General features: G+C 41.0%; 2 protein-coding genes across 12 annotated transcripts in view; both read right to left on the bottom strand.

The window, feature by feature from the left end:
* The window catches only part of LOC126917663 (glucose dehydrogenase [FAD, quinone]), a 199,052-nt gene that overhangs the window by 113,192 nt on the left and 58,068 nt on the right, over window positions 1-27,792 (bottom strand). The window lies entirely within an intron of this gene.
* Window positions 1-27,792, bottom strand: part of LOC126917667 (pseudouridylate synthase RPUSD2-like) — a 171,019-nt gene that overhangs the window by 112,729 nt on the left and 30,498 nt on the right. The window contains exon 2 of one of the 3 annotated variants that reach the window (XM_050724816.1): window positions 21,031-21,208. The exons of the other annotated variants lie outside the window; for them this stretch is intronic. Coding sequence (XP_050580773.1) covers window positions 21,031-21,208 — 178 coding nt within the window. The remainder of the gene's footprint in view (window positions 1-21,030; window positions 21,209-27,792) is intronic. 3 annotated transcript variants of the gene reach the window in all.

The raw sequence follows: 27,792 nt of genomic DNA on the forward strand, positions 1-27,792 counted from the left end.
GCGAACCGACCGGAGAATATTTTTCTCGCATTCTCGCACGCACGATTATAGCACGCCCCTCCTTTTTTATTTCCTTGCAGAATTCCATTTTCTTCGGATACTAAACTTCAACGGAACGAAGATACCAAAAGCCTGAAACGTTATATGTCATCAGTTACACCTACGTAAGTCACCGAGATTCATTCTTTGGAGATTTTCCCAAGATTTATCTTTTTTCTTTTCTCTTCTTTTGGTCCTTTCAATATCTTTATTCTACTTAATTTATAGCAAAGGTCAAATCGAGCATTCTATGGAGTATCTATCCTTAGGCAATTCGTAATAAAATGATCTGGCCGTTAGCAGCAAGTGTGAGAAACGAGCGTCGATCCGAGTGCGAGCGTACGAAGTATGGAAGGACGAATGCAAGGAATTTCAAGCCAAATCCATTTCTAAGCTGACGAGGTCGAAATTAAATAAACAATAATAATATTTCATAGGGAAATTTAAAATATGGAAAAACAGGCGTCCGCGATACTAAACCGACTTTCAACTTCCACTTGACGATTCTAAACGTTCCATTGTTAAATCAAAGATTTCTCTTATCGAATACCAAGAAAAAAGGGTTGGAAAAAGAAAAAGGAAAAAGGAACAGAACCGTTATTCGACTATGGAATTAAATCAGGACAAAGTCTCTTCTTATTTAGAATTACGCTTCGTTGGCAAAACACTTGGTACGCGAACATTTCCCAAAAATTCGAAAGATGAGGGTTGAAACACGCAGGAGAGAAACACGGTTCTTGAGGAAAGTCGATGAAGTCTGAAGTTCCATCTTTGAGGCGTGCTTTTCCCTTAGGAAATCTTACGTCAGCGGGACAGGTCCAAGGAAACACGAAAGTACCAACACCTGGCCAAGCTACACGACGCGATGCACCGACTCATCGTTGTAATGCCGCCATACGTCTGCCGCGTCGGCTTCGACCTCCGCCCCCTTTCCACCCCGTTTAACCCCTGGGATATGATAATGCTACCCTCGCACGAGGAAAACTTGCTTTACATGTTATTTATGCGGCCGGAATGACCTGACACGACTCTCCTAACCCTCCTAACCTCTTCAATCCCTCTCTGCACTCTCTTTCTGGTTCACCTGGCCCGATTCGCCAAATCATCCTGCGGTGAATTCACGCGAAATCGAAGACTTGCCTTGGTTTCGCGTGACACCAGACTGCTGATTCGACGCGCGACTTCGTTCGCTGGGCTCAATCAGACTCGAGGGAATTCGATTCCGTTAATTAATTTCATGGCGCGTCCAGCTGGCATATTAATTTTGATCGTCCGTAACACGACGCTCGACTCGGTAGCAACCGATAGCTTTAGCAAGATCTTAGATAAAATTTTATTTGGTACGATGCAAAGAGTCGTTCGATCGTGGTATCGAAACGATTGACCTTGCGATCACTGTGAAAATGAGATGCGAGATTGGAATTAACGCTGACGCGTTGACTAACAAATGTCGCGCGTCTTATCGTTTATCGCCTTTTCCCGTACGATATCCGATCGCGATCACGATTATTTCAAGAACTTGCATTTAGTCGCATACCTTATACTCTATCGTGAAAATAACTAAACGTAAAGTGAATTTCTTACAACGAATGGATACTTGCATGGTATTATTAATATTTAACAAATTTGAAAAAAAATCGAGCGACGTGATAGTTAACATCGTACAATACGACAAATGGAGGTTGTAGGAAAATACTATATGCGAATTGCAGAGAGTAGAGGTTGAACACCATGCGAACGTATCACGAGACACATTAGAATCTCGACATTAATCCTTATCACGAGGTACACGATGTACTGATTCATCGTCATAATGCCGCCATATGTCTAGCACGTCGGATACAGCCTCCACCTCCTTTCCAGCCTGTTTAACCCCTAGGGATATGATAATGCTGACCTGGCCCGAAGAAAACTTACCTTCACCCTATATTTATGCCGCGGTAGAAGCAACTTTTGAATCTCGACTATTCCGCCAACGAGAATGAAAATTACATAAATTACCCTGATTTCCACGAATCTTTTCATACGCCGTCGAGCAACAACTACGTAAATACGATACATCAAGTATAATATTTCAAAGTAATTTGATCAAGAAAATCTCAGAAGAACAAATGGCCACGTTCTTCTTTCTCCCTTTCACTTTCAATTTCTAAATCTTGGCGTTACTCGATTTAATATAATTCGACAGAAATACGCTTCGCGAATAATCGGTAGATGGAACCGATTTTTCTGAAATGAAATAAAAATCACGTGGAAATGACGCGAGGTTACAAGTGAACCATGACCGACGATAATTACGAGAAACTCTGGAATAACCGTAAATAATCATGGGGTGCACGATGTAGTCAGCTCATCCTCGTAATAGCGCTATACGTTTATCCTGTCGGTTACAAACTTCTGTCCGCCCATCCCATCGACTACTTTGCACTCCATTTAATCCACCGGAAACGACGACGACGCGCGGTCAACAAAAAATGTTGTTATCACGAAGAAAAACACCGCGAATAGAGTTACCTCTCGCTTCCAACACCTCTTCCAAATAGCGTCTTTTCTTTTCCTTAACTTACCCTCATTTTTCCATTCGATTCGATATATTCTCCCAAATGTAGAACACAAGAGAGAATACAAATGTAGGTCGACACAACGATGATTTCACGATTAAATTAAATTTAGCCGGTTGTAATCTCCTTTATCACTGAATTCTCTCTATAGACAGTTAAACTGGAAAACTTTCAAATTTTTCTTACACTCTCGACTTTCTCTGTTTTTCCCTCGAATTCCATATACGCAAACCTTTTCAAACCGAAGAAATAGCCAATTTAACGTAACCCTATAATTCCACGATTATATTAATTTTGTTCGACTATGATCTGTTTTACCGTGAAATTCTAGTCGTAGAAAGTTGAAGTTGAAAACTTATCCAAAGTATTCGCCGAGTCCAGTATAGTTAAATCGAGAAACTAGGTTCCAAGTTAACTCGAACATAGTACGATGAAAGGTCCTGGCCAGATATAGATTAGGTCAATTACAGATTAAGCTACGTTCTAACCGAGTTAGGTTGAAAATGGGACCGAGAATGGTCTGCGAGTTAGGTGTAGAACACAACCGATCAGGGGAGGGTCAATGGACAGGATTAAGTTAGATGTAAGTCAGTTGTAGAACAGAATCTGCTTCTCCAAATTTAATCCAGGCTAACGTTATGCTTGATTACAGCTTCTCTCTGTGATTTGAGAAATACCGAAACTCTAGCTGTTGCGAATAACTTATTTAGAATTATACGATGGTATAGCGATAAAATAATACAGCGTTACAATCACGAATGGATGAAAAATGAGATTTAAAAAATACAGATATACAGAAATGCGTAGCTTTCGAGTTACACGGCGTTGTAAACGGTCAAGCGATAACGCGTTAGGAAAACTCTAAGAAAAATTCGATTCAAGTGCCTTAAAACGGAGAATGTTCATGTAAAATACAAGGAGAAAGGAGCTCGTTCGAAACACCGTATAATTTTGTCGCCCGATAATGGCGTTAAAGAACAAGGGTGAAAGGGAAGCTTTTCCGGTTGAGACACGGCTGCTCTTAAACATCCGAAGGAGACATCGGAAAAGAAACAGTACGATTCTGATCTTCCGTGCTAAAGCTCGGCAAAAGTTGTCTGCTCTACAAATTCGCCAAGTTACGCCATTTCCCTGTCGTAATGCTCTGTTTGGCGCGTTACGCCCGAATCCAGCCTTCTCTTACCGAGAATCATCCCCTGTGGAAAGTCTAACATCCTCCAGCGAGACTCATTACCCGGATAGTCCAACACGATCGTATAAAAATGAGATCAGGCGGATATTCCAAATAAAATTATCGTCGAAACATTCAATTTTAACTTACGAGATATTGACCATTTGCTTTACAGCATCGAGTCACATTCGTGGCGTGTACTAAGGACAAAATGTAACACAATTAGTCGATTAGTCGAATTTACAAGGAAATATTTCTCTACGTATAGGCTGGCCGCTGTACAGTCACGGGAAAAGATCATATTCGTGGAAATGGGACGAATTTTGTTAATTGATTCGATTCCCAGTGTAATTATCTTGGACATAACGCAATGCAACCGTCAAGATGTTCGATTCGAGATCGATGGGATCGTGTTCGGCTCGTTAGACTGCAAATATCAGGGCAACTGGGGCAATTGTCACGGACGGCGTAATGCTAACGATCGTAGACGGTTCGTTTTCGGTTTTCCGATCCTTCGGGAATCGTTCGTGCGAGCGGCTCGGACCATTCTTTCGGCTCGGTCGACCAACGAGTCTCGCCTAATGATCTTCTCGCATTTTTACGCTTGCCTATCCCCCGTTTCTTCCTCTCATTTTTTCAGCACAGTACTGTACTTATCCTTATAAAATTAAAAACTCCATATTTCTCTGCTACTTTCACTCCCAACTACGATGCTTTCGTCCTTATCGATGAAATACCGTTAAAAACTCGGCAGCAAAGGGTTGACAAGCAGAGAAACAAGACGTTTTTCTGGAAAGCTGGTCGCAGAGAAACAAAGAGAATTAAAAGATACAGAGTGTCAGAGGTTGTAAGAAAGCAAGCGGCTAAGGCGAGGCCACGATATTTTCGTCGGGCCTGGTGCCCGTAAATAAAGAAGTACAAGCTTTTTACACGTGCAACGAGCTTCTAATCGCGCGGCTGAAAACCCTGCAACGACTTTAATCCAATCCCTCTTCCGTGGCCGAGCCACAGGCGGCTTTTTCTCCTCTCCAACGAGACAGCGTCGAGTTTCAAGCGGATAATACGATCCGCGTGAAAACTTGTATCCGAAAGCCCAGGACGCGGAAAAGCGTAAAGTCCGAGCGAAAAGCTCGCTCGTGGAACGGTCTGGATTTAGGCGTATTTGCGGACGTAGATGTGTCGCCGGAAGCCCGCTAGGCAAAAGTTCATCCATTGGAACGCGACCAGCCAAGCCTAGCAGCGATCCACGACTCTGCCTATCGACCACTCGATCCCGTGAAATCTATCAAACGCGATACGTTCTCGGTCGAGATTTTGCTGTGGATCAAAGCTGTACCAAATTGTTGGAATATTCTAAAAGTTTATACATACAGATTTTGCGAAGTGTCAACTATTTATTAGAGAGAAATATGGAACACGATGTATACAGATATGTTACTTGTTTCAGCTTTAACTTAACGATACGTTCGATCCCAGATATGGCAAAAAGTAAAGAATTAATAATAGAGAAACGTTCTTCTATCGTAATTGAAAATGTCATGAAAATACCAATGCGTTAACTAGATTCCACCAAGTGTCGAAATACTCATGCACGGATAACGAAATGGATAACAGGTCGAATCGCGATTTCTACTAATCTACGATTTCTTCTACAACTTGGACCAGAACGTGAGGCGAACGTCGCACGGAACAAGAAATACGAAGCATCGATCGACATAAACGTATGAACAAAACTAATCCTATCTTACAAGAGCGAATAAAAGCAACACTTGTACAACCATAAACTTCCACTCTGGATAAGTAATTCATACGTATACAGGACAGCGCGTACAATGCGCCGATCTCGTGGAAACGATTTCCAAAGTCCGACATTTATTTGCTCGGAAGAAAAAGAGAGTCACCTGTGCCCGTTAGCTAGCCGATAAAACCAGCCTAGTCGTTACAGAAACGATAAATGGTCACTGTCTAGCAGTCGTTCGGTGCTCCGTAAAAGCAAAACTATAAAACCTGTATCTTGGCTAAGATTAATTGTAAAAGTAAACTTTTTGATACCGTTGTGCCTTTTGGACTTTAGACGTCCGTTTGTACATTTGTCAATGTCGACTCTATAGAGAATGTTCGTTCTGTGCGTCACGATGGCAAAACAGTCGATAGCAGCTAACACGTGACACAGATCCAAGAAAGACCTAATAATTTATGGCACCTCCCAATGTTTATCGCTTCCTTTCCCTAGGTTTCGCGTTGTGGAATCATTATATCAGCGATTCTTCGATTGCTTTAAAGTACGATCGATATATGAACCCGTAATAATTTTCAAAATAGGATCATTCGTACACAATGGCATTTATAGGTGGACTCTGTGTGTCAATAAGCGATGTCAGAAAAATCGTAATAATTTAGTAATTACTGTAAGAGGTTAACAAGATTCGTCGAAACAAAAAATAAACGCTTTCCTGGTTAGCAAATATCCGAGGATGTTGGCAAATCTTCGAAAGACCGCTATTCCAGAAGAATGCAATTTCCCAACAGCGGTAAATGGTTGATCGCCGATAACCGTTTCGAAGCATCTTATAGACCGCTGCACCAAGTCGAACGTGGACACAGTGTATACCACAGCACTCTCTATTCTTGAGGACAGAGAAGATAATTCTATTTTCGTTCGACTCGAGAAGTCGACTTTATGAACGACTTTTCTCTATTCAGGCTCGCGTGCCTTGACCCGCGACTAATTATTCGCGATCTACCTTGCGGGCGACGCGATTGGCCGGTCTCGCGACGACCATAATGGCGAATTCGCGATTACGAAACGCCGACTCTGCTCGCTGCCAAAATATTTGTTGCGTAAATCTGCAAGCAGCACGCCACGGGTTACGTCCCAGCGTCGCGATCTTTGCAAATGGCCCGTGATTGTCCGATGGTCGCGCGGAAAGCGGCTCTAACGACGCTGTCTGTTCTAATCGTACTTTCCACCAGGAAGCCTTTCGCTCCTCTTCTTCCTGCGGCAGCTAATGATTTACGGTGACATCCTCGCCGCGTTTCACGAATCTTCAACGACATCTCTAAAGTTTCTTCGAGAGCTTCTCTCGTCCGTTTGGCAACGTTAACGGACATTGTTCGTTAAAGCGACGCTTCGGTTGTTTTCGCGATGACGAGACTAATTGCGCGTTCCGCGTGAGATTGAAATAGAGAGCAGATGCGCGTGGCCACCAACTATTTGCTTTAACAATTGATTCGCTTATATTGTCTGACGATCAATTATCGTCGCGTCGAACAAGGCGAGGATCTAACGAGCTAGAAGGGGAGAGACTTCGATGCCGAGGAAGGAAAGAAACGCGACATTGGCGTGACCCGTGTCGCTAACGTGTTTCTGCGCGCCAGTGACAAATGGTATCTGCAATCGCGCGGCTCCCAGCCGGCTTGCATCACGGCAGCGCGCAATCCACACGATTTTCGTGCGAAATAAAACTTATTAACCCAGAATATTATGCGACCGCGTGTATTTTCGTCGACTACGGCGCTATAAAAAGCGGTCAAGCCAACTTAGAAACGCTAGCACGGGGTTGCGTGAACCGAATAGCAACAACCACGATAAAACATCCCGTTGCTTCGCATTACGCTACGCCCGAACTATGACATTTGCGGAATTCCAACGTACGCGAACTCAGAAGCGCAGCTCTGCGGAGCTTTGGGCCTTTTAAGCTGAAAATTTTGTTTCGATCGTGAAGACAACATGGTCTCGTTTCGTGGCGTTTTATATACTTTGCGAATGGAGGATCGATCAAGACTGGCTTTGGAGTATTTGAAACAACAGACGAGGATTCTACGAGATTCTTCGTGACAACTGACAAACAGTAAACAATTCTTACAAGATAGAACACAATGAGAAAACAATGAGAAAACGAGAATTCCTTGCTTCGTAACGTTGAGACGCGTTCGTGACACGGATTATAGTTGCAATTCGATCAGCAGAGTGACAGATGATGAATGAAACTGAAGTCGGACGAACGAGATAGACGAAAGTTGGTTGTATTTGCGACAAGGTTTAATTTACATTCAACTTTTCAATTTCAACGAGAGAAAGTTTTAGATCGATTGCGATCAGATTAATAATACTAAACTAGGTCAGTTATATAATAAATGATACAAGTTATGATTCTGTAATTTAGATAATTTCGGTATAATTCAATCTCGATAAAAATATATTATATATAAGCGAATATAACACATTTTTACATAACGTGGACTCGTATAACGCGACGAAAAAATTGCAGTAGCAAGAAAAAGCTACAACAAATAAAACATGAGCCGTGATGGGTATTTTTCTCCAGTCCACTATGGGTAGCGAACGTGTGTTTATTTCTTGTTTATGTATAGATAAAGAAGTTAATAGATAAACCCGTAAAAGATTTATAGGTTGCGTTATAACTGTTATAAAAATGAGATTAGTGTAATGCGATTTCCGATAACGCGAAATGTATCTAACCCCAACCTACCCCGTGTTGTACGAGGATTCACCGTAATAAACCTTACGTTTCAATTCTTCGGCAAGTATCGCTAAATGCAAAATATCATAATACCGTGGAGTGGCATAACACGACGAATATCTGCCTGCGAGATCCAAAAGGTCCATCGCCCAAAGAAAAGGTCGGGAAAACGCCATGACCGTTCCTCCGGAATCACGTAATTACGTAATGGGGTTCACCGATATACGCAATTATATATACATATATAGGCTACACAGGAGGGCTAACAGAGGACGGTAGATATTCCGGAGCATCGTTTCGTCGACCAATCTCTTCCGGCTCGTATCGGTTCGCCTTCTAACGTACACGTAGCGAGAGAGAACGAGAGAACTACGAGAGAGACGCGCGCATACCGACTGAACACGCATACACAAAGGCGAAAGAGAGAACGAGCGGGGGAGGCAGGTCCCCTAACAAACCGGGGGCTGTTCTGGCAATGCGGCGCATCCGCATTAACCAAATGAAATTCCGTTTATATTAGATATGTAGGCTATATTGGCTGGCGCAGCGTATAGCGAGCCTGCCGCAATATGGCCGAACCATAGTTGCGGAACCGTGTCACTCAAACGTCTCGTCTTCGCAGACAGGCAGAACACCGGGCCTCCAACCGTTGGGAATATGTCTTTCGAGGGCTCGATTCGCGAACTCGTTTCCTGCTACTCCGAGTTCGAAGACGCGGCCGTGTGTTTTCCACCCGCTTCTCGTCTCGTTCACGAAGCGGTGAAATCGTGCCGCAAAGGGCTACACCGTTTGCCAACAAACCAAACGTATTTCATACTACTCTGGGATCCTGGATACAGCGAGCTGCCAGATAGGCAGTTAATCAGAGTGAATGCTCTCGCGCAAGGGACGATCGATTTTTGTATCCAGATACGAGGCAATGATACAGTATCGTATTTTCGGTCGCAGAGGAGATTTGGATACAATTTGGTAATTACGTTAGCTTTCGTTTGTTCAGTGCGTTCGCTGATAGCGACGCGTATGTGGCGTCCATTCAATTATTTAAACGATGTTGCTGACGTGCAGCCATGTTCATAAGCGTTGCACTTTTTATTACAAAGGAGATTTGTTTGTTGCGCAGTGACTGTATTTCCTAAATTTGTTTAAACCTAATTACGTAATTGAAAATATAAAATATTATTTCGAAGAAATAATTTGTGTACTAATTTGTCAAATGACGAAAAGAAGCTGACTGAGAGTATCGGGGTATATTTCGAAGATTCTGCAAGACGTCGTATATCGAAATTAAGAATGAAAAATGATTCAGAACGGCAGATATTCGAAAACCGGGCCAAACGAATGCCAGCCTAACACACGGGTTCTTCAGCTGGGATGACTTCCGTCGAGTACGACAGGTTTTCCAGTATTTCTGGCGCTGTCTGGTTCTAACTTCGTATCGTACAATGTTATCTTTCTCTGACTCTGATGTCACTGCGCATCAGCCTTCAAAAGCTCTTGACTAATATCTCTATCGTTTACGATTCACCGAAAACCGCGAAAATCTCTTCCGACGTGGCCAACCGAAACCTTTTCGTTGCACTTGCTCTTTTACTTCTACCTTCCCTTGTTTCTTTCCGTTTAAATTAGTTGCTTAATAATAAATATGACAAAATAGACGAAACCAGCGCGCGTGTAGCGAGCAAATTTCAGCAGAAAACCTTATTCTACATTTTGAATTTATTTATTTTTACGAGAAATCGCTCCTTGCTCGGTTTTACCAACATATACACTGTAAATTTCTCTGTATCCGGGCCTCCGTTACGTTAAATAAATATCTTACGTAAGAAAAGCGACGTAAGAAGAAAGGGAATAAAGAAAAATCCAGGGAGAAGCAGCCAGCTTCGTCCAATCTCCGCTTGGCAACCGATCAAACGCAACATCTGCCAACGTCCGTGAACTTTATTAATTTCATTACCTAAAAGCACATCGACGTCGATCGACGACAGCCGGAAGTAACGAGAGAGTACACGTGGAAGCCAAGGTCTAACTGTTCCGTTGCATATTTCCTATTTTCCACGCTAGTACGATCTCGCCTGCTGCGTCTCTCCGAATCTGCATTTCTACCCAAGCCAACGTAGTTAAACCGAGTGAAACTCAGCCGCCAGGAGGAGAGCCACTAACTTTGCTCCAAGCACGAAAGCAACGTCGGACGACGGGAGAAGGCAAGGAGAAAGTAAGGATAAAAGCAAAGATAGGCAAATCTTTTGAAGGAAAATCAAAAATGAAATAGAGAAGGGGAAGAAGTAGAAAGGTAAAAGAAAGAGGCGTTCAGAGGCTGTTAAAAGAAATAGAGCTGGAATAGGTGCGCTCGATACGTTTTCTTTGAGATAACGTCCACGCCTTGTTGTTCTCGCACCGATCACGACGTAATACGCGAAGATTCTCCGATAGATCGAACTTTGCAGCGTGATTTTCTCTCGGCTAGGTTTTCTTGCAATATCCACTTTGTCTTAGCGTGTTGCGCGTGTACTACAAGTGTGATAGGTGTGACTACGAATATTTACAGGCGAATTCAAATTTTTATGCATACGACTAGAAGAACGAAATCTGCATAGACAATCGTTTCATTTGTAAACGATTTGTATAACGAGTATTATATTTTGGATACGTCATGCGCATTCTGCGCATTTTTCCATCCATAGATTTCCTATAATTACGTAAGAATCCACAGTGTGGTGATCATTTCCATCGTGTCGTAATTCGATGAAAAATCCATAGATCTTGCATCTTTAAATTTCCCACAAACGTATACAGATCCGCGGATTAATTATTACTAGCGTGCCTTAGAGGCGTTCTTAAGATATAACACCAACTTGGAGTGCGAAGGATTAAAGTTAATCATGGATGTCGAGAAATTAGATTGCAGGGAATTAGGAGAAATAAAGCGAAGGTTCGCAAAGACGATTGAAATTGCAAATCGAACGAGGAGAGCGGCAATTAAGCTAATGCTCCGAGTTGAACAAGTTCCACTCTTGTTAAGATAATAGCATGGTGGATACGTTTTTAAGATAATTCGAAAAGGTAAACAAACATCTTATAAGAAACCAGTCGCGTTGCCGATATGATATGTTGTCGTCAATTAGTCGATAACTAGGCAACCTACTGAATGTCGTAAACGAGCCAAGACACGATCCCTGGACGAATGGTCTACGAGTATATTTACTTACCAGCTTCGAAACGATACATCAAGCACCCATAAGCTACCGCATAAACTTCCATATTTCAATCTTCAACGATGTCTAAAACGATTAATAACTGTTACAAAACTGTTTCAACGAATTACTACGACACAAAATTATTCGGTTGTACAAGATGTCTCAGTGATCATGGTAGAATCGGCAAAGGGAACTCCGCGTGAAAATAAAATAAAATACAGAAGAACATTTTTTTCATACGACGCTACGTTTTCGATAAAATAGGATTTGAAAATTTCTTTCGTACACGTAAGGTACGCGTAAGGTCGATTTTCTTCGATCGATCGACCAATTCTCTCGATCACGTAATGTTAAGCGACGATCGAGACACGGCCTCGGTTGGCGCAAGCCGAAAATCGTGGAAAGAGGTCGTCATACGCATTCGGTATATAAATATATACATAGATATAACCTCGGTTCTTCTGGCAACGAAAAAGACAGTTCTGTCATCTGTCAACGATGTGGAGGTCTACGGATTACATAAGCTCCTCTCTCTCTCTCTCTCTCCCTTTCTAACCTCTCCTCTCTATCTGCATTTTTTCTCGTCGCGCTTAGTTATTCGTTCGTCACGGAAAGAACGTTGGACCGAGTGGCGATCGAGTTATCGTACAAAGATAATTACACTCTCCGAAAATAGCCACTGCCCACTTCTGTGGACGAGAAACGTTCAAAGAGAGGCGAGAATTCGCACGGACAGACATAGATCACGCGTAGATCAAACGCCCGTGACGCGATACAAAGTGACTGCGGCGCGAACATCGACGAAAAATAGGAAGCCGAGCCTCGTCGCAGCTCCGTCACAGAACTAATTGAACGTCCATGTAAACCACATTCCATCGATGAAATCTCGTGTCAATGAAACCCGATGGACTTGCAAGATTTTCGTGTACGGCGTGTTGAATTAGTACCGATGAGTTTGGGTTGGTCGACTTTCGGATTACCGATCGAAGCTACTACCGTAAATGAAAAGCAATCTAAGATTTCTTCAAATTTAAAACCGGGAATTTAATCTCAAGACTCGACAATATCGATATTTCGAAGATACGAACGATCGTGAGTTTGGAAATTCGAATATTTGGAAATTTGAAGATGTGAAAATTTGGAGATTTTAGCGCACAAAAAGTTGAACGTTCGAACATTTGGAACGTCGAAGACTTAACAATTCAAAAATTTGAAGATTTGAAACATCGGAGATCATGGCCCACGAGTACACTTATCTTCGTCATGGAATTACAAGAATTTCAAATTTCGAAGATACTTAAATCCGACCATCAACGTGTTATGAAATTCGAGGATTTAAGCTCTTAATATGGGAAGCGCCAAAGCCGTTTCGAACTCCAACACAATCTAAATCGTCTCTCGGACAATACATGGAAGTGTGACAAAAAGCCTAGATTAGTCTGTGACAAACGCACTTAAATATATATCAGTCGCTAGACGCAGCACTCATCTGGCGGGTTAATTTGCACCGCCGCGACAAAGACAAACGCGGTAATCGTTGACATTTCGCGTTTCTTCGCCGTACATTTCTGATTCGCGATTTTTCACGTGCCACGCAGCTCCCGTTTAATTCACCGAAATTTACAGCATGTCAGGAAAATTAACTATCTACATGCGACCATTCGCGAGTTTCTTTGCTCGTTGTTTGTTCTCTCGGGCAGAGAAGAAACGTCTTCGATTTCTACACGTAAACGTAAATTCATGTATTTTTCTTATCGACGCGCGTCTGTTTTCCATTCTATGGTCCCGAGACCATACATTCGAAATACACCGTATTTTACATATTAAATTCAACACATCCTTCTCGAACGTAACTTTGGGAAAAAACGATCCAGATGCATCCGGTGAACAAATAAGTTACGAAGATTCACCGTGTGCTCGCGAATACAATGCAACCATGGAGATGGTGTAAAAAGCGAGGATACCTTTCCTTGGCTTTTTTAGCGAAATTTTATCGAGTTGATGAAAACGTAACGTCATTTTTTGCACGATGCTATCGATTCATTCGATCAATTATGTAGCTATCGTTTCTTCGATTATGTAGAATCTAACGATATACGTACGATCGAGAGGAATCCCAAAATAAACGTTGCAAAGAAATATTGGCCCTTGACACGTTCGCTACGTCGGCTTTTTTGAGGGCTTTGGTGTTTCGCGATGCGGGCAACTATGTCCCGTAGCGATTTCGATCGAACAGTCGCACTGTACTTTCCTATTTGACAGCACCCCGACTACCTTAACCCCATACTCATTTCGACGTATGTTTCGTATTGTTCTTTCATATTTGAAAGATTTACAAAGTATCTTACGATGTAACAAACTTTTTTTAGCGTCAGAACAATGAATCGATAACGAGGAACATTGTTCCATTCTTAGCGTTCCGAGATAAAAAAAAAAAGCTTCGTACAACAAATCGTTAGATTTGAGACAAGGCACTAAGAGACAAATAAGTAACATTTTTCGCTATATTATGTCAGAATTTTTCCTTTCCCTGAAACGACTCGATTAGTGTTTATTTCGTCGAACGTGAACGTGCTAATAAATAAAAAATTAGTTCATAAATCAGAATCGATCACGGTTAAATCACGCGCATCCATCAATTTTCTCCACCGCAGAGCCTCTACGAACAAATTTTATTTCAAATTATTTTCGCTCTGTAAAATCATTCTGTTCTCGACTGTACCAGTTACTGGACGCTATATATCCTGTACCGAATAGGGAGGAAGTCCAATGGCACCGTGAGGGAATTAAGACACGGAGAGCGCACGTATCTTTCAGCGGAAAGATACCAATGCGTGAAACGACCAAAGCAACAGAGACACACCTATCTGCTCGTAAACTGTTGCACGTAGTATGTGTTACCTCGATTTTCACGGACATTGCATATCCAGTTAATACACGCACATAAATAAAGGTTTGTCCATAAAAGCAGGGAAAAAGGAAACGCTGGTAGGGACACGCGCAAGATATATACGCGTAACGATACGATTGGTGGTCGTTTCAAACGCAAAAGTTTGTCCAAGATCCCGGATCTACGTGCCTCTAAGAGAAGACTTACACGACCGATAAAATCGTTCTCGATCACGAAACGCACAACATTCTCTCTCTCTCTCTCTCTCACAACCCATTACCGTTTTAAGCTCTACGAAACTAGAGCAACCAGACTGACAAAGGGAGGGGAAAATTAAGACGGTAGAAGCTAGAAATGTTCGCGAAGCCACGGGTAAAAGCCTGCGTTTAAATTATTTCGCTCGTGTGTGGAACAACGAGTTTCGGTGTTACCTCCAGATATAAAGAAAATAAACGCTTGTTATACAAGATTCGAAATAACGCTTGGTATACTTAGGCTACATACATACGAAGATCAGAGGCAAAAAATATGATAAACAATTATGAAATTCAATAATCAATTTCGTGTTGCCAAAATCGTGCTTGCAATTGGTCGTAAAATTGAATATATCTTCTTGCGTATCTATTGTACTATCGAACATTCCAAAAATGATTGTTTACTTAATTACTTACACAAAGAATTATCAGCGATTTTCAACAACCTAGTTTTACTTTCACAGTTGTTCTACGACTTCGATGCGAATTGTTTAGGAGATCCAACAACAACCTTCGAACCATAAAGACAAGGATCCTTTGAACCAAATTGCGGAGAAGCCCGAAGCAGCAGCAACCGCAATACTTTCCAATCGTCCAAGTTCTTTAATTTTCAAGTCACACTTTTCTCACTCATTATCAAACTTAAAAATTGAGAAAAATTTAGGAACGACCCGCGGTCGATAAAATTCCGAACGATATTCCGTCTGGAAAATTATTCAGAAGCAGATTGCCCTTTACGACATTGCGCGGATCGATACGATTTTCGCGCAATTTCTTCCCCCGTAAATTCGTGAATTTCATATTTCACGAATTACGGTAATGCAGTGTCTCGGCAAAGGTGAGCCCCGCGACGCGTAAAACCGGCTGAAAAGCGGCAAAACGATGGTAAAGTGATGGCAAAGTGCTCGTCAAATTATAGGTATGCAGCCAGCGGACGTTTACGACGCGCGCTTCGACCCCATCTACTCGGGTCGCCACTTGCTCGATTCGAACTTCCACTAAGTGTCCGCTCTTCCTCCACGCTTTTTACATCGTTCGCTTTAACAAGCTCGGGTGAACGAACCCATTTCACCACCATTGATGGATTTTAAGAATGACTGCGCGGGAATCGTCGAACACCATTGCCTTTTTTCCACGTCCACGTCGAATTTGAATAATGATCGAGCGACTTTCGAAGATGTTCGATATCACGTGTCAGGTTTTCTTCGCTTTGTATCTTGTACGATTATAGAAGGCGATTTAAAGCAGTGAATTGGGTACGAGCCCCTTGCGAGCCAAATCGATCGAGTCCGTTTTTAATAAATTTGTTGATATCGTTTTCGCTACTATCTTGCACGATAATTTATCAACTAATAATATTGGGAATTTTCGTAAAATTATCGAGCAAGAATATATGTAACAATTTTATTAAAAGCGCCAGGATATTTTCGTAATCGCAAAAACGATTTTGAATGCAGTTATTTCGATGGATTTGGTAGGCTTAGCGTTGAAAAAGATGTCGGTCTTAAATATCACACGGTCTTACGAACCTTTTTAACGACACAACAATCGTTGCAGAGACGGCGCAACGAAAATTATGAGCGACGCGGACTTTTGACACCGTAGTATATACGTATATTCGAACTTCAAAATTAGCGAAGCAGAACTGCAACGTTACCCGTTCTTCGCTATTTATAAATTACTCTAATAATAATGACCACGGTCTTGGACATTGTAAATCCGTGCAATTTGTATTTGCGGTGAATTTCATTGAAAATTCGAAACACGATCCTAACGACACGTGTTTCCGCTTCGAGTCAATGTTTTCTGAAACTGCTACGACTGCGAGGCTCAGTTCGAAGGTTGCTCGAAAGTTTGAATATTTAAATGTTTAAACGTTCGAAAATTGAAATGTTGAAAAAATCTAAAAATTAAATATTAGCATATTCTAAAGATCGAATATTTGAGAATTTTAAACTGGAAATTGAAAAACCGGAGAATTCATAAATTCGAGATATTATTGTCATAAAACAGTGCTATTTCTATTTGCGACAACTTTCGTCCAAATCTGAAACACGATCACACCGACGCGTATTTGCACTTCGAAGACTGCCAATTTCGAGCGATTCTAATAGGATCTTTAAACCATTATGGTCGTTGAAAAACGCAAGATTTTGCGATCGTCATCCAAATTCGAACAGATTTCCTCTGTTTCTTCGTGCCCTCTTTCTCTATGTCTTTTATCGCGTGGCTACATTAATAAGACGATTGAAAGAGAAATTAAAGCAAACGAGGAACACGTCAGCCACGTTCGTGAGTCATGACCAACTCGTCGAGTTTTGCGAATGCTGCTCTACGTGACAGGGAATAAAAGTTTCTCAACTGCTTACACGTGAACGTTGTCGAACTAAAGAGTTTTCGACGGGCGAACGGTTGGTATAGACCCTGTTTTATCCAAAGCTGTATTCGATATTAATCCGCATTCGCAAGGTCAAAGCGATTACCAAGTTATCACTTAGGAACCACCGAGTCAAACGCGTTTCGTGAGCTTGAAAAACAGCCCTGATATAGCCGGATATTTTATTCCAAATTGAATTCCAAACCCTTCGTTCCTTGGTCACGATCCAAGAGACACGTACATACTTATATGGTACTTTGTTTGGGCAAATTTTTCATGTATCCGACGAATCTTATTACGCGTCAGTCGAAAGATGGATATTTCAATTCCATTTTAAAAGTTATGATCGCGAAACGCTTCTCAAATTTAAACTGAAACGTGGAATATGCTTATATCGCTCAAGTTCGAACTGTTGCTAAATTTTGCTACAAACTGTCTAATAAGGAAGATATACGTAATTTATTTTTGTCAGAAATTAAACGAAATATAAGAAAATATGGAACATCTAAATAAAAAAGCTACGATATAGAGCTTCGTTTCTTGCTGATAATAACAGCCTACGGTTCGATAGCTGACAAGACCAAAACGGCACGGAGGTTCATTCTTCGTTGATAAGTGCTGGAACATGCGACACACGTGTTCCTGCACACCTTACGCGTCGTCTCAGTCACATATTTCACGTGGTATCGGAAGCGTTTCTTACCACGTCGCGTGCAGAAACCATAAATCCGTACAAGTATTTGCAAAATTTAAAGATCGAACAGCGGTGATAAAATAATGTCAGAATAATTTACGCGAAGTGAAATTACGCGTCATATTTCATATGAAATCCATTTTATTAATATCGTTCACAACGTCGAAAGGATCGCTTGTCACGCATAGTCGAATAAAATGTGTTGGAAACTCCATCGTTTCCGATGGTGGTTTTCAAACGTCAGATGAAACGAACGTTCGTAAACAATGGTTTTCGTCATCGACTAACGTGTTAAGTTATATCGATTTTATCTATTATTTCGCGCGACGTTTCCCGTTTCACACATTCGATATTCGGACGCCTTAATTGTTAATAACACAAATTTCAGCCGCGACCGCCAACAGCTAGACCGCAAATGGCGAAACCGCCAACGATTCGACCGGTGTTCCATCGAAATAAACAACGCGGCCACGCGACGATTTAGTTTCGTGCAACGAGTCGCAGATTCCTCTACCTCGCGTACGAATTCTAGTCAACGTTACAAATAATACATTTTCTCTCTGCTTCTCGTCATTTTCGTTCCAATTGTATTTTTCTGACGTTAACGAAGATTTTAAATGCGACCGAGATACGGAAAAATACATTTTGTTCGAGACCGAGCAATTCTCGCACGAATACAAAACATTCTAATACGTTTGAAATTCAATACAACGCGAATGTCTTTCCTCCAGTACCAGGAACAACGCTACAAAAGCGGCATAAATTGATATTCCAACAAATCTATGACTCATTGTATTTCATAAAATCCGCGCACACCAATCTAACTCCATAAAACGTACGTTCTGTTGTAAGCAGAGCAGCAACGGCGACCGGAATAACGCGAACTATAGCCGATTCCTAAGCGTCTATTTGTTTTCCGCATCCTTGGCAACTTTCGAGTACCGGTGCATAATACTTAGCACGATTATCGAGAATCAACGAAAGGCCGTATCGTATGTAGCCACGTATACACGTATGTATTACGTTTATATACCTATACCGAGGAATAATTTGGAAATCGTTCCTTTCGAGTTAGCTTGAATTTTGTTATTTTAGAAAACTTTTTGATAAAAAGTTTTATCGGTATATATAACCTGAAAGTAGATCGTTGATAGTTTCGACATTTTCATTTCTTCGAAAAGACTCTTTATTTTTATTGGAAGTTCCAAATATTTGACTCTAAAAGCCAGTGGCTATATACAATGTAACAGATAAGTATCGATTTCAAAATTTATTCGGATTTTTGAAAAGATTAAAATAGCAAAGACAAAAATTAGGCTTCGACGTAAACGATCCACTTTGTGTCTACGAAAAAATATTCGGTTATTTCTTCGAAAAGTTATTCCACATTTTTGATCGATATCGTATACAACTCGCGTGAAAGAAGATACGAATAAATTATTTCGAAACACACGAGCACTCGCTCTAACTCACAGAATTCGCGTTAAACAAGGCAACAAAAATCTCTACGATTTCCATAATTATATAAAAAAAGACAACGGTTAACGTAGACCAAGTTCTAGCCAAAAAAAAAAAAAAAAACGGGTGTCTAGTTTTTCAAATCGTTGCAATCGTTAAAAATGCAAAAAGTTATACACGTACGGGGCTACCGTGAAACAAAGTTCATATTCACCAAGTGATAAACTCAAAGTTAATAGAAAAATGCGTCTTTTCTCTCGATTAGAAGAATGATTTTGAATTTTTTATCGACAATATTTGTAAGCAACGCGAGACAGCGTCGTATGACTGCGTGAACGAACAAAAAAGCGAGAGAAGAATCTTCGTAATTGTGACGAAGACTAATTCTCACCGTGAAGCTTTTCCCGGACGACGATAATTAACGCCAACGAAGTTTCAGCTTCAAAATCAGGTCTGCAGCTTCTCGGATCGGTGCATTCGTTAAAAAATGCATTTATCCCCGCGACGAAGCAGAAGCGTTTTCGCGATCGGTAAAATATGCATCAGCGGCGGGCAAGTTTCTTCAATTGCGACGACGATTAAGATACAACGGTCGGGGATCGACGATAATTAACGTTCAGATTTAAATCGTTTTAAAATGAAACCTTCTTCGCGAGGACGTTCGCCCTGAAGGGGCGTTTAGAAACAAAAATTCTCCGAATTTGTTAAGTAAAGAGAAGCACCGATTATATAACTCGATAAAATGATACGCGAAAGAAGCGCGCGAACGCATTCAACGTTGCGTTAACTTAATTAACGAGCCGATGCTCGTTTACACAACGTCTCGGTGTCAAAATCGCGGCTGGATTATAATTAATAGCAACGAAATGGGCACAATAAGCGAGGCACCGTGAAAGGACCGACGAACGCGGATTTTTTAATCAGAGCAAACAGAGCTGGTGATTCGCGTAACACAATGCCAAGTTTCATTCGGATAAACATTGCATCGAAGCAAGATCTTTTTCTACGACGGAACCGCCTCGTGTCGTGGACAATAAGCAAATATAAAGCTAATAAGATGCTAACTTTAGGTATGTTTTTTCGCGTGGTCATTTGTAACGAAAGCGCGTGCTATCTGGGCTACCCGAGCCGAAGTAATCGCATTATTCTACCTGATATCGTTATTCCCGTTTAAACTAATGTATATACACCGTTATCAACGCGTTACTATCTCTCGCGTCCACCCGCCAGCCTTTTCCGCGAATTGTTTTCGCGTTATACCCTTAGGGGGTCATTCCGACCGAGACCAATAACATTATCCTCCTAATCTGGCCATCAACAAACGCTCGTGACAAAGGAAGGTTTCGCCGAAAGCGGGTGTCGCGTATTATATGAAAAGCCTACTCGTTCACGCGATCATAATAAACAAAGCTAGGACAGAATTTTGTTTATGGAATATGTATACAAAATTCGTACGATGGTTCATTGATTCACGTTCTACTGCCTGTGACTCTTCGTACAACTAAAATCTCATATTACGATATACAAATTCCATCGGTAGAAATTTAATTAATTGGTAATTAACGTTTCGGTAAACAAGAAGTCTGTGACAATCGTCTTCTTCGATGTTTATTAAGATAAAACGGATAAAACTTTTAATCGTAAATTTGTTTTTAAGAAACGCGCACAAAAAATTACTCCATTGCGCGATAAGAAATGAGATACCACTGTACCCTTAAATAGAAATCTATGAAAATCCACGAAACAAGACGATCGACGCATACCGCGAAGGGAAAGCTAAATATCGTAACTCGTAATTCGCTCGTGTAATCGAAACAATGAATACGTCGATTCGCCGACGGAAATTCACCGGATCGATATAGCAAAAGTTGAAACACGGAGACAAGTACAACGAAGAATCTATCCTACCTTTCGCGGTTCAGGGGCGTAGATGCCTGGCAACGGGGCGAGCAGGTGCAATCCAGGATTCGGGATGCCAGAAGCGGGGTGTCCAGGCGGAATCGGCAGAGGCACCAGCTTCAGGCCCCAGGGTAGGTACCAGGGCGCCGTGTGGTGCATGATCGTGGCACAATCGTCAACGATTCCACTGTATGGCGAGAACAACGCGCCAGGATGCGTTTGCGGAACAGAAATAAACGATTTACCACAGGATCACGGGGCGTACTCTACGGCTAACGCGTTTCTTTCTTTGCGATTTACGATTTATGATTTACGATTTATAGGCCGAACAGCCTCGAGGAAACGTGTGACGAAACGATCGAGGCAAGCAACAGGATCACCTTGGCATCTTCCAACACGATTACTCGGGGATGGCTGATTTTTCGCGCGATTCTATCCTCGATCCCTTATTTCAGGATTTAATTGCTTGATCACACGCGTGACGAGCTATCGTTAGGGTGCACTGACGTCATCGTAGAACGACAAATTTCGTTCTGAGAAATTCTCTCCGTTCGATCCTTCTTTTTATTTTCTCGTATCTTTGTATTCAGTCAATGGTCGGTTGGTCAGCGGTCGGTTTTCGTTTATTTTGTCCCTCGTCAGGTTCGATCGTCGATCACGATGAAACGGAGTAATAGACGAGGTTTGGATAATACGTACACACCGAACGTTCACTCGGTGAGCGCGCGGCAACGACTGATCACCGATCGAGCGTCGACGCTCGAGCACATGGCCGCATCGACCCCCACCACCTCGTTCGAGCTGCTTCTAGGCCGCCAGACGCTCGCACCACACCCCCTGCCCACCCCATTTTCCACCGATACCCGCACGACCGTTTCGTACCTTTGACTTTTCCATCCTTCACTCCCTCTACTTTTCCTTTTCCACCCCATTGTCCGTCGTCTTTCGACTCTTACGCGCCCTTCGCCCGCTGGTCGAGCTACCGTTATTCACGTACTCTCGTCGTTTAGACGCTGGTTTGCGAATATTATGCCGCTTCTTGCTACTGACGGTAACACTAATAAAAAATACATCGAGCTTGCTTTTATAAAAGTGTAAATAAGATTCGTCGATATTGTCGACTTGACTCGTGTAAAACGAGGTATGTCTATCTTTGTCATTTTCGCGATAAAGCAAAGTTATCTCGGATAATTATTACCAACGTTACGCTAGTTAGAGATTATAACAAATTACTGGTGATAATAAGTTTCCTTACAGAAGAGTAAAATGTTTGGTTTAAAAAAAATAAGAGAAGAGTACAATTCTACAAGTAAACTTTGTAAACGAAATTATATTTGTACTCCGTGATATCATCGAAAACCTATAGTCCGTAAAACGTATATTAAAAAGGTATAATCCGTTTCTAATTTCTATCTGCGAATTTAGGGAAGATCCCACGATTTCAAGCACGAATACCGGGTCTGGAATTATTTCGGCATTAAAACAAAGCCCACGATCGGGAATAGTCGGCACCGATTAAATTACACGGCAATTTCATCGACTCGTTGGAAAGTTGGCAGAGATTTGACCGGAATTATTTACATTCTCATTAAATATAATTACCGACCGACACAGGTGCTACCTAAAATTGGACATACACCTGGGAATATAACTGTATCTAACTTCAGCAGACGGAGCATACTCGTAGACTATCAAACGAGATCCCATATTGCCCCGATTCTCCCTTAACGAATCACATATTTATAAACGGTGGCCTTCCCCGAGACCGCCGAATTTCCACAAACATGCTCGGTTAAAACGCCATCAATGAAAAAGCGCGATTCCTCGAAATATTCATGCGACCTATGTACAGTAACTTCGCTCCACCGCTGGTCAGTGTCGAACGTTAATGTATTCTCGTCGTTACAACGCCGATAAGATACGCGTACAGCAATTTCCGCTGAATTATTGCATTTTAAGCGATATCGAAGGATAATTGCGAAAGAGACGCACATATCCCGGGGGAAAAAAGAACGCGCCGCAAAGGTAATGATAGGAGAATAACGGGACGATGGTCTATAACGTGCTTAATTCTTTGTTTGAATATCGTATTAAAGTTCCTCTTAAAACATCAAAAACACATTTTTGTTTATTAAAAAGCGACATTGAGATAGAACGTTCCCAGGTTCGTAATAAAAATAAGAGAGAGTTCTCGAAGAGCGAATGAATAAAAATATGTCGTGAATCTGTCGCTGCAGCTACTTTATTATTAAACACATTTTCGTATTACTTAATATTTCATAGCTGAAAACTTGTAACTCATCATTCCCACGTCACGAAGCGACAAAGGTATAAAAAAATTTGCAGAAAATACAATCTTCAAGTCGACGAAAAAAGAGTAGAAATATTCGATGTTCTCTATTCTCTATCGGAAACTTTTCATGCAAACTTCGTGAAAGCAACAAGCAAGAAACGTAACCTGAAATATAACTGTTGCAGTTCGTAAAGTTTTGGATAAACGCAGATAAATTTCGATCGCGTTGCGTTAATGCCGCGTTACTTGCTTTGCTTTTAAACAGGGCGCTGTCGAAACGAGTCGTTCGACGTTATTAAAACCAAGAGAAATGACAGGCGTCGGTAAACAGCAGGTGCACCCGGTGCCGTACGTTAAGGCAAATATTGATGAACAAACGTACATTCGCTCAGAGACGAACGGCTCGAATATTAATATTAATGCGACCGTCATTACACTTGCTGATCACGGACCCATTGCTCTCGCGGAGGTGACCAGTTGGATATATTTCACGGCGCATTCCCTGTCAAATTTGAGAATCTATGTCAAACTTGGAATAAATTCCGCTACTATGGACTCCGGACGTTGATCCACGATCATTCTCAAACGTGGCAAGTCTAATTTAACAACAAATCCATAGAATTCCAAATCCTCTTTAATCGAAGCGTTCTATCTAGCATTTTTTAATTTTAATAATCCCTTAAGTAAATCATCTCTTAGAACAGAAATTAGGGGAAAGAAGTAAATAACTTATCGACTGGCCTACGTATTTTCCGCCTATACCGAGAAAATAGCACCGAGCGTTTATCGTACGTCCACCTATAACAATGATCGCTATCAATCGTTGCCCGTTCGAACCAAACGAAAAGGCGCACTCGACAAACTGCAAATCACGCTTTCGTGGAACCGCGAACGAGAAAAATCAGAATCAGGGCGGGAATGACAAATACAGGCTGCGAGGAACACGGTGACACAACGAGTCTCCGTTTTGCAAGTGGAACGAGGGAAAGACCAAACACGCGCGAACATGACGTTCTTGGACAAAGAATAAACGTCAGTCCGACGAACGAATCGATTTTCATCGGCCATTTGCTTCGACCCGGCTGAAACCAGGTAACGATAACTACAGAGGTGTAGCGCGTTTGTTACGAGCGATAAATTTGTTTATGTGCGATTAATTCCTTCCCTTGTAATTTCTTTAGAAGAACTTAACCTGTTAACCGAGTTTCTTCTTAATCGAAAGTTCTTATAAGCACGTAATTAAACGTTAATAAAGTCGAATCAATTTTAGCTGAATTGATTTTAGTTTTTGCAAATGTATTACAGATACGATATAATTCGTTTCTAACAGAAAGCGAGCAACGCGTAATAAAGTATGGAGAATCTTTAAAAAAGAAAAATCTTCAGATGAAATAGTTATTTAGAATTTTTTTAAATTACCGAATTTGAGTAAAAGATTGACATTAAAAGTATAAAGCGACAGACATCACCGATTCGTAATTGTTCATAAAAATTTGTACTCCATGTATATGTCACACACTATGTTCAAAGTTATTCGAAAGTTCTTTGTTTCGTGAAAAGATTAGATTCTCGGTGTCTCTTTCGGCTGATAGGATTTCTCCGGCAGCCCCCTGAAATGGAGGGCTTCCTCTCGACTCTCTGCTTTGTACGCGATATGTATCGCGTTCATGGGGATTGATCGTCGCACAGGGGTTGCTCGTTTTTCATTCGATTCTTTCTTATCCACGTTTGCTTTTAGCGGCTGTAAGTCATTCGATCTTGAATATATATATATATATAAACATAGAAAATCCTGCGTATAAATTGCAATATTAGACTGAATATTTGACACTAGTTCCTCTTTCCAAGTCCTCGATTTTACTAAATAAAAGAACCAATTACGAATAAGTCTGCGGATTGTGCAATGAGATTCACCGCGACAAGTTTCACGGAAGCTAACGAGCACGTTGCGTTAATCATGTAAAGAAATTTTCGAATCAATGAACCGAGTAACGCAGTAGCGATCAGATAAACGTATATCTCTCTCGATATCGCTATAAAATACGAATACGTTAATGTTTCTTGTATCGGATTATTTTAAACGAGCGCATTTTTTTTTCTTTTTTTTACGAACAACTGATTAATAAGGATGACTGAATCGCTTGAAATTACAAAAGAATACGCGACTGAAACCTGTAGCTCGAGAACAAAAGCAGTTTTTCTTTCTGTTTGAAGTCTCGCGAAGGTCACGCTTTGACTACTTTGACACACCGGTGAAAGGATTTTCAAAATTGCAACTGGTCGCTCGGTTTACGCTGACAACCGATTATTATCTTACTCTGCTATCGTAAGGTACAGGTACTCGATCGCATAACGTCATATTTTTGCATTGACGAGCTTATGTAACTCCAAGCTGGTTAAAACTAGTGAATTTCAAAGTTCTGTGATATGTCTCTTAGGATTCTAGGATATTCCAGGAATTTGATCGTGCTCACGAAGATCGTATTCGTTCAAGAACTTCCTGGAATCATCAATGTCACTGTCTTTACTTTTTATGTTCCTTCCTTTTTCATATTACGAGGGTTCTTGCTTCATTCTCCGATGTCTTTTTACGCTATTTTTTTCTAATCAAATCTTTTTCACGCTTTCATTAGCTCTTTTTATCACTGAAACGCTTTTTCTGCTATATCATTGAGCTAGAATCTCCAAGAAATGAATAATCCAATTGAAACCCTCATCTTGCGAATTGAAAACTATATTAACTCTGTCATATCAATGAAATCATTTTCTAAAAATGAAAATTACCGTGTAATAACCACCATAGACTATTACCACGTGAAGTGCCTGCTTCTCTCATGTCACAAGTAATTATCTGCTAAATTAACCCGCAACGCTGTACATGCCAAAATAAAAATTTGAAAAGCCAAGCGTAATAGCATCACGCAACCGCAGAGGACACGGAAATTAAAGTTACCGTCGTACAAAACTAATTCGAAGAAGCAAAAGATGCAGGAGAACACGCTAGTCGATACGAAGTCGAGCGGTGCCGGTTTATTATCGAAGAACCAAAGGATATGCAGACAGGCACGCACGCTATCAACGCACGAGATTTCCAGTCATTGACACGAGGTTCGTCACGCGAGTTTTTGCGTAACGCGCCACGTAACGCGACATAACGTCGCTCGATACGGAACAACGCGCGCGCGAACCTTGAATTTTCTCGATCGGATCGTTCATGCATAACTAAACTACGGATGTTTATGCTAATTTAGATTTATATTAATAAAATTAAAAATAGAGTTCTATTTTTTAATTCTTTATGGGCCATATTTTAATTTATCATGTCACAGATACTGTAATTTGCTTAAATTTCATATAATTCTAGAATCTAAATGAAAGAGATAGAAACGAAAAACATATCGAGGCGATCTCTGAGATTCCTTTTTATGGCCACTAAAAGAAATGAAAACTAAATGTCGCGTTAATGCAACTTTCGTATTTAATGTCTAAATATTTGATCTAAATATGTAACGAGTACATATACCGAAACTTATAATGAAATATGCTGTAGAATCAAAAGCAAAGAAAATAATTATGTTAGGCAAGTTCGGCAACAGTACGGGATAAAGATAGCGTATAGTATATCGTAACCTACGTTACCAAGCCCAATTTCTGGGCTAATAAGCGGAAATGAATCAAGTATAACGAAACATGAAATGTCATATATATAATTGAATCGACTTTTTCAATGAATAGCTAGCTAATTTCATTATTTCAGATTTACAAAAATTGGCAAGAAAATTTTGGAATTTTTAGAATGAAACTATTACGACTTTGTCGTGGTACCAAAGAATGTCGATCATGTATACGATTATTTTTGAAAAAATCTTTTTAATTTGGATCGTAATCATTATGATTTCTGTTGTTAACGATTTGAGATTAAAAAGATAAAAGTACAAAGCATGACCGTTCGTTTACACGCGTGGACGAGGAACGATGAACTCGGGGTGAAACACATACAGTCACCACGTATCTCGTTGCCGACAAAGAGCTATGCTCCTGGCTATTTGCTCGCGCGATATTTGTACACTCGTCCGTAGAAGATTCGCGCCGAACGCTGTTCTTTGCGAGTTCCTCCGCGTGCAACGAGACCCACAGTAGCGGATAACTCGAAATTAATGGCTCGATTCCACCCACTAGAATCGTCCCGATAATAAATGTGCTCTGCGTTGTATCTTTGTTGGTCGCATCCCTGTACTTATTGGACGATATTTGGAACTGCAAGACCATGGCATATTCTTTACTGAGTTACGATTCGCGACTTTTCATGTTCCTTGATGAAAGAGCTCGATGAAATTAAAACGAAAAATCATAAAATCGAAGTGAGAAATCACGCATAATAGAGATCACGAATGCAAAATTGTTGCTTGTCGATAGTATAGGTGACACGACGATAAATCTGTTTTCAACGGAAGAGGACAGAAAGAAAAAGAAACGTT

This window comes from Bombus affinis, chromosome 6 (assembly GCF_024516045.1).
Source record: "Bombus affinis isolate iyBomAffi1 chromosome 6, iyBomAffi1.2, whole genome shotgun sequence".
NCBI lineage: Eukaryota > Metazoa > Arthropoda > Insecta > Hymenoptera > Apidae > Bombus > Bombus affinis.